General features: G+C 42.2%; 1 protein-coding gene across 1 annotated transcript; it reads left to right on the forward strand.

The window, feature by feature from the left end:
• The first annotated feature begins 1,108 nt into the window (after positions 1–1,108).
• On the forward strand, positions 1,109–12,010 carry CHMP2B (charged multivesicular body protein 2B). Its single transcript, XM_054655109.2, has 6 exons — positions 1,109–1,283; positions 4,120–4,211; positions 7,160–7,354; positions 9,557–9,659; positions 10,607–10,713; positions 10,838–12,010. The coding sequence occupies exons 1-6, from the start codon at positions 1,250–1,252 to the stop codon at positions 10,949–10,951; spliced, it is 645 nt and encodes a 214-aa protein (XP_054511084.1). The 5' UTR covers positions 1,109–1,249; the 3' UTR covers positions 10,952–12,010.
• The last annotated feature ends 1,124 nt before the right edge of the window (positions 12,011–13,134 follow it).

The raw sequence follows: 13,134 nt of genomic DNA on the forward strand, positions 1-13,134 counted from the left end.
ATTGTTTCTCAGGCTGAATTTATATCTAGCCATCAAAATGCATTACTACATTCCAGTCACTTCTTTTTTTTCCTTGCACATTAACATAATCATCCCCAACACTTCAAAGTAAGGGAAGTTATATCTAGCTGGCATTCAAACCTACAGCTCTGTCTTTTTTAATAAAGGCCCTCTTTCTATTTTCTAAGGGCATGATGCATATGTAGGCAATCGCCAATGATGAAACCACAGCTACATTATAAACTACCTTATTAAAAATTAAGGATTGTAATTACATATTGAAACCAAGAAAATTATTGTTCCTTTTTCCAAGGAAAAGGAACAATATAATATATTCTTGTGCACAGTGGTGCTTGTGACCCTCAGACAAAGGCATATCCAAGAAAACTAAAGTGCAAACAGCTCTCTAGACTCAGCAATGGCTTGGGGTGAGGGCCGGGATGCTCCTGAACAGAAAATCCCGAACCCCACGGTTCATCTGTCATGGAGAGGCAGCGACCCCACTCCCTAATTGTGTGTTTAATTGTGTGTTTAATAGTGTGTTTAATTGTGTGTTTAATTGTTTAACTGTGCCCAAATCCCTCCAGGTGCCCACGCACCAGGTTTCCTTCTAGAAGCTCTCTGAATTACCATAGTATCTGTGTACACATGATCTAGATTTCAGCCAGTGAAAAATAACTAAAGGGGCAATGAAAAACAGTGAAAACTTGCTATTTCCAACGAGACCGGTGTTTTCACAAAACCAAGCGGCGAGCCCGGAGAGTACCACGCTGCCGAATTAACTTTTGATATGTTTTCATTTAAATCTTTAGAGATTGCAAGAAGTAAATGACTCTCTTTAGAGAGTTCAAGAAGAGACCCCAAGGCACGGAGCGGAGAGCCGGAACGTCCCCGCCCGTCCTGGCTCGCCCTCAGGACGGCCGGGCCGGTCCCGCAGCGCCTCTCCCGCCGCTTGGGGTGCCCAAACCAGGGCGAACAGACAGAAAAACCCCACCGAGAGGAAGAGAAGCGGTGCCCGCACCCGCTCCCCGGCCCATGCCAGCCGCGCCTCCCGGGGCCAGCCCGGCCCGGCCCCGCAGGGTGGGCGGGCGCAGCGCGGAGCCCCGGCCCGGCCTGGCCCGGCCCCCGCCCGCCCCTCGGCGCCGGGAGGCGGAGCCGGGCGGGCGATCGCGGCCCGGCCGCTTCCTGGTCACCGGAGCAGGAGGCGACAGGAGCCCGCCGAGGCGGCTGCGGGGGTCCGGCTGCCGCCATGGCCTCGCTCTTCAAGAAGAAGACCGTGGACGGTGAGTGGGCGACCGGGGAGGCCCCGCCGCGCCCCCGGCAGCGGCCGCCCCCAGCCCCCGCACGGCCCCGGGCGCGGGGCTGGTCCCGGCCGGGGCTCCGGGGCAGCGGCAGCCCGGCGGGGATCGCGGCCTCGGGCCGCGCGTCCCGGCAGGGAGCGGAGCAGGAGCGGAGGCCCCGGCCCGCCCGCCGTGACTCACCGGCGGCGCTCGGGGAGAGCCCCCGGGCCGGGCCGGCCCTGGCACAGCGCGGCGGGGGATTCCTGCGCTCCGGGAGGGGTGGGAGCCGGGCCCGGCAATCCCGGGCCGTGGGTGAGGCAGGAGGAGGAGGAGCGGCATCGCTCGGTGGCGGCGAGGGACACAAAACAGGCCCGGCAGGAGTTGTTGGGGCCCAGGGGGAGCCGGGACGCGAGCGGTGCCGTGTGAGGGAGCCACGTCCAGGCTGCGGGAGCCGCCGCCGCCCGGCCCTGGGCTCCGCGCCGCTGTGCGAACAACTTGGTTCTTTGTGGCCAGGCTGGTACCAAAACGCTTAAACTTAAGCAGGAACAACCATCCTCAAATAAAGCCCCAAAGGACGGCTTAGCTGCCAGCAGGCCGCTTGGCGATGCTCGGCTCTCCACGTTGTCGTGCCCAGGGTTGGCGAGCCCCAGGTTTGGCTCTCTGGTGTGTTGGGGGCCCCGTGTCAGAGCTGGTGGTGGGTCGGCGTTTGAAAAGGGCTCGCAAAAAATGACGCTGCACATCAACCAATTGTGTGTCACAGCAGGGAACACGCACAGGTCCCACCTGGCTCTTCCCATTTTAGATGTGGCGCCTGAGAAGGGAAGAAGGGGACTTGGCATTAAGCTGCCATGACCAAGGAAGGATTGCAGGAGCCAGGTCAAGCCCTGCTGGATGTCTCTTGCCCAGCCTGTTTTAAGGAATGCTTCCTCTTTGCCCTGGTGTGTGTGACGACAGTGTGACACACAGGAGTGGCTAATGGCATAGGACTTTATCTCAGAATAACCTGTCATATTCTGTCTGCTCTAGCAGCTGGGAATTCTCCTCGGTTATCAGAAACAAACAAGAACCAAGTTCTCATCTTGGCCTTCACTTCTAAAAACAAATTAAACAGTCTGTAACTGCAGATAGTTGTTTTCAGTTTATTGCCATCCTTAGTTGAAGCCACTGTGGGGGATCAGAAACTACAGAAATAAGCATTGTGCTTACCCTTATTGTCTCCTAAGTACTATTCTAAGTTTGCTATCACCTTGAAGTTCCTACCTCTCCAGCTCACTATACTAAGGTTTTTTTAAAACTAGTGTATTTAGAAAAGCCAGTCTTGTATGTAGCTATTAAGCTTTTTCTTTCAATTTACCAAGTGCAGCTGTGCAAGTAATATACATTTATCTACCTTCAAAATTACTTGCCTGTAGCATTTTCAGAATGATTTTCTCTGCTGTTTTGCCAGTGTGAAGAATGCAGTTATATTCCATGCCATCTTTCAGTTCTTAGTTATTGTCCACTGAAAAGCATCTCTCCCAAGGATGCTTTTTCTGTAGTACTCACAGCAGTAGTAGCATTGTAAAAACAGGTGTCATTTTCACACCTTTTTTTTTTAATTATATATTTCTTTGCCCAAGAACTGGGCAATCTCCAGCAAGGTTGGAAATGTATATTCTGTCTTTAAAATGCCACTAAAGGTTTGGGATTTTTTTTCTGCTACAAACCTATTAACATCAATATAATTTCAGCAATGGATGTTTTACAGTATTTCTGACTTTGGGAATGAAGAATGCCAAGGCTTCTCGCTGTTTGTAGAAAAATTGCCTCAAACCTTAAAAAATGAAAGGGTGGCCTGTGATTCTACAATTTACCCTTCTAAAGAAAATTTATGTGACAGTGTGCTCCTTTGAGACTCCCACCCGAAGTGCAGGCACAGGAGCAGCTGAATCTCTCCTCCATAGTAACTGCTCCCCCTACGTGGGTCAGAGCATGCTGAGTCACACACAGGCGCCCTGCTCTGCCTTTGCCCGGGTGAATCACACCCAAGCACGTGCTCTAAATCCTATCAAAACTTAGTTGCAGCTAGCATGATTGATGCCTAGGCTGTAAATAATACTTGCTTTAATAAGAGGATGTTATCAGTATATAATTTTTAATAGCACAGTGCACACAACTCCTATGAAGGATGATAGGTTTCGCCTGACAGACCGTGTTCAAGCTTTGCTCGCTCTGTCAGTTGTCAGTAAACTGAAATTTGTTGTAAAGGCCTCCACTTTACTGCCTTACTATTCTTAAGCATCTCCTGATTGAAAAGTTTCAAACACTGTTGCTTTATGGACTGATTTGAAGAAGGGCTACACAGATGTGGAGGAGAGGAAGCTCCCCCAGAGCAGAATAAGGACAGAGAAGAGCAGGATCCAGGACTTGCAGCTGGGATTATTGTCACTGTTTTATGGAGCTGGGAGCTCCTCACCTGATCTGAAATCTCATAATTCAAGGCTCCTTCAGCTGCCCTACCTGTTGCAGTCAGGCCTGGCTTGGGGAAAAGCAGTGGGATTGCTGAGTTAGTGCTGGCCTTGCAGCAAAGTGTGTGTACAGATGTCTTACTGAGGGGTTAAGGCTCTTGCTGTGCTTATGGTGCAAAGTAACATCCCAGGTAAAGGTAAAAACAGCTTTGTTTTTAACAGGGTATAGCCCACACAGCTGACACAATGATGTTGTACACACCAAATGGTATTTTGCTAATATTTTCTGTATCTGAAATGTTGACACTTCACTCTGCATGTCTGCAGGGTGCTTAGCAGGTGTTTATGGAGTGTTGAGAAACTTTGCCCAGCTATCAATGTTTTCTTTCCAGATATAATAAAGGAGCAAAACCGAGAGTTAAGAGGTACACAGAGGGCTATAAGCAGAGATAGAGCAGCACTTGAAAAACAGGAAAAACAACTGGTAAGTATGACAGGGAACTTTATTTTGCTCTTTAAAACACACACATGCAATAAAAAACTTGCAAGATTTTAGAGATACCAGTCAATGCATAATAATGAAATACTAAAAAGACAGTTGTCTTCCCCTTTTCATTTCTCAGTTAAAATTGTGTTGGAAAATATTTATGGTCTAAAAGTGATTCTCAGCCTTTGCCATAGGAAAATCCTGAAACAATGTGTTTAGATAAAATAACCACTTTGGGTTTTCCCTACAATTCCCAGCATTCTCTGTCCTTCAGAAGGTTTTTGGGTTTTTTTCAAAACGTTTGTAAATCACTTGTCTTGTGGTGGAAAAATTAAAAGAAGTAGAAGTGCTGTCACGTGTTACCATGACTGTCCAGTGGGAGAGAGTACTTGGAAAACCACAGGATATCATGAGTGCCCCTAGAGTTGTTCTTTTCATTCAGACAGAACTTCCCTAAAATTAGCTGATAATAGTAGGACTGTTTGCCTAAATTAAGATGTATTCAGAACTTAACATGTGTGAGCCTTCAAGTACTCAGTGGCTGAATGCTGCACCTGTGTGGCACTGTAAGAGGAGAAATGGATGTGCCAGATGGTGGGGTTTGATGCATGAAGAATGCTCACACTGTGGGAAAAGCTGTGCGAATCCAGCCCGTTCCAGCAGCTATTGAGGTGGTGCTGCTGGTGCATGGCAGCAGGTTGCATCAATACCAAGAGCTGGGAATAATAAACTAAAAGATCAGAGAAACTGTTTCTGAAAGCCTTGGACGTGTAAAATATAGTAGGTTGCTCATAAATAAGGCATTTTTTCCCAGTATGAAATATTCCAGATATGGAAATAACCTTAATTTTAGTGGCTATTCAGGCTGAAGTGTTGATTATTTACCACACTAAGTGGTTTCAGAAATGTTGGACTTCTGAGAAGAAGAAAGGAGCAGTGAAATATGTCTTTGAAAAAGTTAAAATTTGCTGCTGGAATGAGAGTAGCAATGGATAATAAATATTCATTTTCAGTGTCAGATCAGGTGAAGAAGGATCAGGGGCTTATCAGTCAATCTCGAAACATTTCATTATGTGCTTTCTCTAGAGAGACCTTTTTTTTCCCTCCCTTAATTTTAAGGTACTACTCTGAGAAAACCAAGTTATGCAGTTGTATTATTTCTACAGCTAAAAATACCTTAATGTATGCAGACGGTTCTGTTTCAGTTCAGTAACCTGATATAAATGTACAAATTTTGATTTTTTTTTTCCCAGAAGAACATGACTGACTTCAATAAGCTTGCCCCAGACCTCTCAAAAGCAGATAATGTACACCAAATTGACCCAAATTATTTTGAATTAGGAATAAAATAATCTGTTTGATTGATAGGGTTTGATTTCTGCAGGTGGATTATCTGCAGTGATTTAGCAATGGTTTATATTTTGCTTTGAAAAAAATCAGGTTATGAAAGCTATGTAGGTCTTTCAACTAGTCAGAAAATCCCTAATTTCAAACATTTGCTGTTAAAATATGGGGTGCAGACTAATCCCTCCAACCTTCACAATGCTTTAGATACAAAAAAAAAAAAGGAAATAATATTCTGGTGATGTTATAGGAATTTTTGTGGCTTCTGTGAACTACTTTCAAGGAGCACAGCTTTACTTCTATTTCAGGCCTCTAAGGTTTGAACAGTCTCCTGCTGCTTCATTGCCACTCTGTACCTTCCTGGATTAAAAATAGTGTGTATGACACACCCTTTAGGAACTGTGACTCTGCAGAGGGGATTTTGTGCCAGAGCCATCTCTGGAATAAACTTAACTGTGAACTTTTCTGGTAGTCAGGGTAATGCAGTGGGCCAGTTTACATCTGCCTTTAGAGTTCACTGTTCTGCATGTCCTGGGGACTAGAATTTATCTTTTCATACCTTCTTAGAAGTGCAGTTTTCTTTTCACTGGATTACCAGTGCACATCAAGTGAAGCGACTGCATACCTATAGCAGGCATATTATCCTGAAAAATCCAGGAGAAAGCTGGTCTTCAAAAGCTGCTTTTACTTAATGGTAAAAACCAAAATGGACATGTACAGAAAACTGAGCCACTGTGGCAAGACCTGCTTAAAAAGGCTGTAAAGGAGAAAGTTGTTGCAATTTTTACATTACCAAGTAACAAATCAGAAGGCACACTTTGAAGAATCCCAGCTGACAAGATTATTTGTGCCAGGCTTTTTCCTGGTACCTCTGGGCTAAACAGATTGTTATTTCTCTTTGAATTGACAGATTGGGGTTTGGTTTTCTAAGACAGAAGTGTCTTTCTTACAGCATAAGCACATGTTAAATTATGCTATTTTTATTATGATTTAAGTCCAGCTAAATTATAAGGGTGAAGAGCCTATAATTATTGATCATCTAACTTTACTGGTCATCTAATTAACATCATTATTGGTCATCTAACTTTATCTACTTCTTCTCCAAAAAGGCTCTGAGGTTCTCTTGAGGCTGAAAAAAAGGTGAAAAGAAATCTCAATTTCTTACATGAGTGATGTTGTTTGATTGCAAGAAATCAAACTTGATTAGCATCGTGGCACCAGTAGTTGACTGGACATCAGAATTCCTTCAGTTTTTGGGGCTTTTTTTGAAGGGTGGCTGCTTATCCAGACATGGAATTGAATGTGCACATAGAAGTGAATGTGACATCATGCAGAAATTGAAGTCTTTGGGGCAACTGTGTGCTACCACACTATAATTCAGTCTCATTGAGTTTTTTCCTTGTGGTCAGATCATACCAGCATGACATTGATTCTGCTAAACAGCCTTGTTAAAAAAGCAAGGAGCTATTTATACAATTTAAATGTCTTAAAAGATTCAAGAGGATAGTTAATTTTGAATTTAATTATTAGCGGTAAGGCTTAATTATAGTCTTTGCGTGAATGGAAATTCTGTGGAGTCAATCTCACACCTTTTTTCACAGGAGCTGGAAATCAAGAAAATGGCTAAAACTGGGAACAAAGAGGCCTGCAAAGTGCTGGCAAAGCAGCTGGTGCAGCTGCGGAAGCAGAAGAACCGAACCTACGCTGTGAGCTCCAAGGTCACCTCCATGTCCACTCAAACCAAGGTCATGAACTCCCAGATGAAGATGGCAGGAGCTATGTCAGCCACAGCAAAAGTAAGGCACCACAAGATGTTCTTTTTTATATCCAGATGCAGCATATGGTTGCAAAAATTCTGTTATTTTGGGTAATTTTTTGGTAATTGCAGTACTAAAACTCACTTGGGTTTATATTTTTGTTTGGGCAATCTATCCATATAGAACCTACATACTTTCTTGGTCTAGACATCTGTCAAATGTTTACATGACCAAAATAAACTAATGCCAGTGAATGAACTCTTTTAGTAGATAAAAAAAACCCCAAACCCTGCTGCTACAGTGCCTTGCCTGTATTTATTGTCACAAGCAGTTTTTACTGGGAAAAAGTAGGGCATGATTTGTCTAGAAATCAAGGCACTGTGTCACAATAGCTTTATGGCTTTTGAAGAAAGTAGGTTATTGCTTTGGATCTAAAATTCCTAAAAAAATCTGATCTGGAGTTTGCTGTCATTCTCTCTGTGCTCTCTCAGGAAAGAGTATTGCATTAAGTTTCCTCCCAGATCTCATCTCATAAAAGAGTGAAAAATCTCAGTTTTCTGAGTTAGGTGTGAACTTTCCCTTATTTCCCTGAATTAATAAAGAGGGATTTGGCTTTTGACAAGCAGGACTGTTCAGCTCAAGGTGCAGGAAGCAGAATTATTATGCATCACTGTAGACCAAGCTGGGCTTTGATCCCAGTCCAAGTTAAATCCAGTTAAACACAGCAATGCAACTTGGTGCAGAAAGGAATTACCACAAAGGCTTGGCGGTCAGGTGCCTTTCAGACACAGCATGAGGGCAGATTCCAGCCAGCCAGTGATACAGAGCTCTGGCTCTGCAGCAGATTTACACATTGGACTTGTCTGACTGATCAGGTTCAACACCTAACTCAGTATTCTTACAGCAGCACTCATGTGAACAAGTTTGTCCTGCTTTTTAATTATTACATGGGTGACTTGTTTTTATCTAGGATAGATCTTGGATTAAATTTCTCAAAACCAGAGTCACTGGAGTAGTTATGAAGATTAGGTCAGTAGGAAAAAAAAATAAATATTTTTAAACAGCAGGCAATTATATGTACAACTTGTGTAACATTATTGGAAAAAGGGTCCTAAATTTTCTTTTGATCAATTTTAAAGTGAAGCTCAAAAAATTGTTAATCTCATAAAACTATCAGTGAAAAATATATGGGATCAGTTGCCTTAACAAGGCAAATATATATACTTTCAATATACTTCTTAGCATATATGTTGCTAATTTTGAACATTGTAAAGTCCAGTTAAGTTACCTGATTATTTTTTTCATGCATCTAACCCTTATTTTCTGAAGATATGTAAATAAACTCTCAATCATTGGAGATATTTTTGACATCCATTTATACCAGCACCTTCCAAGTCCAAAACAACTTCTTAAATTCAAATAATGCAACCATGAGCACAGTCTTTGAAATTCAAGTAACATTAGTATCATAATGCATTATCACCTTGAGAAACTCAGACATGAAGGCAGAAGCACTTCTGTGAAGCCTGTAGTGGCTTTATACCATCTCTTTTAATTAACCAAGTCTTTTATCTTCTCAAAGATGGTTAAATTTTACATTTGAATTGCTTATTTCTGTGTTTAGAACCTGATATCCCACAGTAACTTGCTTTTTAGGAAAGAAGGAAGTACCCATAGCAGTGCCCACAAAGGCAGTAAAATGGGTGAAGTTTATTTCACTGTCACAGCAAGATCTCCACCCAACACACAGGTGCTCCCTAAACAAGTACTTCCTCAACACTTGGATATTTTCTTTCCAGAGAAAAGTAATTTTTCCATTAAATTACAACATCAAGAAGCAATTTAAGGCCTGTCCTCCAGTGGTGGTTCAAATAAATGGTCCTTTCTGAGTAAGAACCTGCAGCCATTTACTTCTTTAATGTGTGTAGGTAGCCTTCAAGTTAGGAGATGTTCTCCATTCTTTTCATTCAGATCAGTTGGATTTTTCCTAATACAAGGCCAGAGGAGGGTCATGGTGCAAGAAGGATGCACACATTTAAGACTCTGTTTATGAGGACACTAGATAGAAATATTTCTTACTAAGTGCAGGCTGTACTATTGCTTTGTCACTTACCTAATGTTCCCATGGGATGTAGAGAGACAAGGAAAGTGAAATTTGGATTAAAGCATTTTTCTTAATGAATGCACTGATATTTACTAATGTCTCATTGTATGATTTAAGAGTTTTTTCCATATTAATAGACAATGCAAGCAGTTAATAAGAAAATGGATCCACAAAAGACACTACAAACTATGCAGAATTTCCAGAAGGAAAACATGAAGATGGACATGACTGAAGAGATGAGTAAGTTCTGCACTGCAGGGGACTGGCTTCTCTTGGCAGGGGACAACCAGCCTAAAAACACTGATGTTTGAAGTTTATTTCTGTAGTTAATGAGACTGACAGCAAAAATGTAGAGCAAACAAAATAATGGATGTCTGAGTAGGAATGCTGAGCCTTAGACTTCTTAGAAATTCTAGGTATTAAATCTAGAATCCATTCCTTCCCATCTTCTGCAGAAGATTCATCATATTTTTAGAAGGAACATTCTGGGGGGAAGAAGGTTTGAGGCCCATTCAAGGCCTTGATGGCATAACTGGTAGGGAGACTTGAGATTATCAGTTTAGATCTAAATTAAGGCAAAATTTCAGCTTTCTTCACATGATGGTTTGCTATGGTTCTGTCTCCTTTTTCTTAAATTAAGCCACAAAAAATTTTTTTCTGGAGGCAGCAAGTTCCTTGTTCCTGCATGTGCATGTTCACTGTCAGCTAATTCCTGGTGTTGCTCACAGTCTTCTCCCCATCCCAATCCCTGCCTTGTTGGTCATATTAAGTAGCATGGACTCAAACCAGTGCTGTTGACCAAGATGGAAACACCTCAGCTGCACACAAGTTATCTGAGTAGTTAACAATTTTGGCAACATACTTGGAGGAGAGGATTTTTATGAAACTATAGGTGTTTTGCAGAAGTGTTAAAATCTAATATGGGGGAGATACAGCAGCTGAACTCTTTAGGTGGAACTGAACATTTTTATAAAAACAGCCATGCCTTACCCTGTTGTTGCCCTGGCTGTGCTCACAGGCTTTGCAAGGCAGAGCTAAGGAAGCCTCTCTCACACCCAGGTGCCTTCTGCTGCTATCTCACACCGTGGTATTACTGCTGTGCTCTGGGAGGGTAGAAAGATAGTGCTAGGTCATGTTAGTCACCTTTTTGCTTAATGCAATCTGGACTTTTTTTTCTTTCTTCTAAGTTAATGATACTCTGGATGACATTTTTGATGCCTCTGATGAAGAGGAAGAAACCCAAGACATTGTTAATCAAGTGCTTGACGAGATCGGGATTGAAATCTCTGGCAAGGTATGGCTACTTTTGCACAGCTCGTGCTTTTTCCCCTGCATTCCATTTTTGAAACACAGTTTACTCTAAAAGTCAGCTTGTCATAAACCCACATTGTTCTGACTGAACTCGTGTCTCCTTGCAGATGGCCAAAGCTCCCTCAGCCGCCCGAGGTTTGCCCTCTGCATCGGCCTCGAGCGCCGCCACCATCTCAGACGAGGAGATCGAGCGCCAGCTCAAAGCCTTGGGCGTGGATTGACTGCTGGGGGCTCAGCCCTGCACGCCTGTGCAACGTGCAAATACTCTTTCAATGCAACTGATTTCTGAAGCCTCAGAAATGACAACTTGAAGATGAATTTGCAGAGAAACGTTCTTTTTTTTATCCATTGCATGGAGTCTTTTTGACTCTGGACTGACCAGGGGTGTAGTTCTAACAATAAATTCACTTACACCCAATCCAGAGCTGTCCTTTGGATTCAAAGTTTTCTTCCATCTCTATTCCTGATCTGTCTCTCAAACTGGCTGTTCTGTGGCTGGTCATGCCACTTCCTAGGACAGCACCTGTGTAATATTTATCATTTTTACAAAACTATCATTAGAGAAACATTTAGTCTGCCAGCTCTTAGCACAAATGAAACTTCACCTTGGCTCTTAGTTGGAAACTTTTTTTTTTCCATGAGAAATAGCTTTGAATGTCTAGATAATTTAGGCAGAAAGAAAAAGCATTTTTATGTATTTCTTCAAAATTCCTTTTGAGCTGATGAAATAATAACTTGTAATTCCTCTTACCAGAAGGGAAGGATACACTCCTTGTGCAGTTAATTTTTCTGGAAGAGGAGTTACATTTGTTAGTGAAATTTGTTGCATGAAAGGCACTGATTGAACTCTATTGTACTGTAACATAGCTGGTTTCAACAGAATTGCTGTGCCTTTATGTATATAAATCTTGTACCTTTGTGATTTTCTTTCAGAAGGAGTCTTTGAAAGGTGAGTAAACTTAATAATTAAGATGGTTTTACAAAATGCTTTGGTGAGACCTCGCTGTACACTTGATGGGACTCAGTGCTGAAGTGGAGAGATGCACTCATTCAGAAATGCAAATTGTGCACTTGAAAAAAGGACATTTGCCTGAAGCAACATTTGTATATATTTTACAGTACTTCTTAATGGAAGATAACTGCATAATTGTATTGTTTGCTAAGATGCAACTGATCACATTGATAAACTAAATCTAAATATTAGTTTTGAGAACAATTTTGGATCATAAATGATAACTACTTGTCATAACACTATAATAAAAGCATTCTGGTTCTGTGAAGGTTTTTCTATGGTCTCTGAACTGCATCAACACAATTCTAGCTTTAAGTGGAGCATGCATTGTGCTAAGGAATAAGAACTGTTGATACTGGAAATAGGCAAAATGAGAATGCAGTTCCCAGTTATTATTTTGTGGATGGTGTGATATTCCTCAGCCCTGACTCTGCTGGAGATATTTACCCCTCAGTGTTGATTTAGTGGTGCTGCTCATTGAGCAGAAACAACAATCATCTTGGCTTTAAAAAGAGAAAATCAAAATACCTCCCAAAAGCAAAACCAGGAAAACTGGAGGGGAACAAACCTCATAAAGAGACTTTGCTGCTAGGCAAAGTGTAGCAGGAAACCTCAGTGAATCTGCTGCTGTTGCACCATCTACTGTTTAGGACTGAAGTCAGCAAAGAGAACTCATAGGAGAGCCTTCCTCAGGTTTCAGGCCTAGAATTGCAGGTGTTCTTTCTCTTTCAAAGAAATAATGCAAAACTGAACCTGTCAGGTAGTGGGTAGGAATGTGTAAGTTAATATATTGCATATATCCAATATGGGGTGATTTTTTTTTCTTACAAGTTATTTTGTAAAAATCTAATAAAAGGCTTTTTATCCCACAATGACTTTGTCCTCTGTGGGGTTAGTCTTGCACATCTGTCTCTTACTGGGCTTTCTTTGTGAGCTCTGATAAATATTCCTTTGACTAGCTTTGATAAAGCACAAAATCATATTTATTGCAGTTGCTCATGGGCCTTTAATTTAATACTCAGCAAAGATTTGTTCAAGTTTGCATTCCCTTGTCTGGAACCTCATGCCCAAGTACTGCTCTGTGGTGTTGAAAGAGAAATCATAATGTGAACACAGGGATGAAATGTAATTGGTTGTTTGTAGTCTGGTTGAACACCAAGGCTTGTGCCCTTTCTGAATGAGGTGTGCAGTTGATTTTTAACAACTGTCAAAATTGGACTTAATTCCATAATGAATTCTTTCCTCTGGGTCTTTGAGGAACAGGAAGAAAGGTATTGCTTTTTTGGTGACATTATAACTGCTGACCTAGTGCTGGTGTCAGTATCAATCCTGTGGTCTAAATTACCTTTTCAATCCTGTAACTCTAACCTGTGTAAAGATCTTTGGGTAGCA

This window comes from Agelaius phoeniceus, chromosome 2 (assembly GCF_051311805.1).
Source record: "Agelaius phoeniceus isolate bAgePho1 chromosome 2, bAgePho1.hap1, whole genome shotgun sequence".
NCBI classification, from domain to species: domain Eukaryota; kingdom Metazoa; phylum Chordata; class Aves; order Passeriformes; family Icteridae; genus Agelaius; species Agelaius phoeniceus.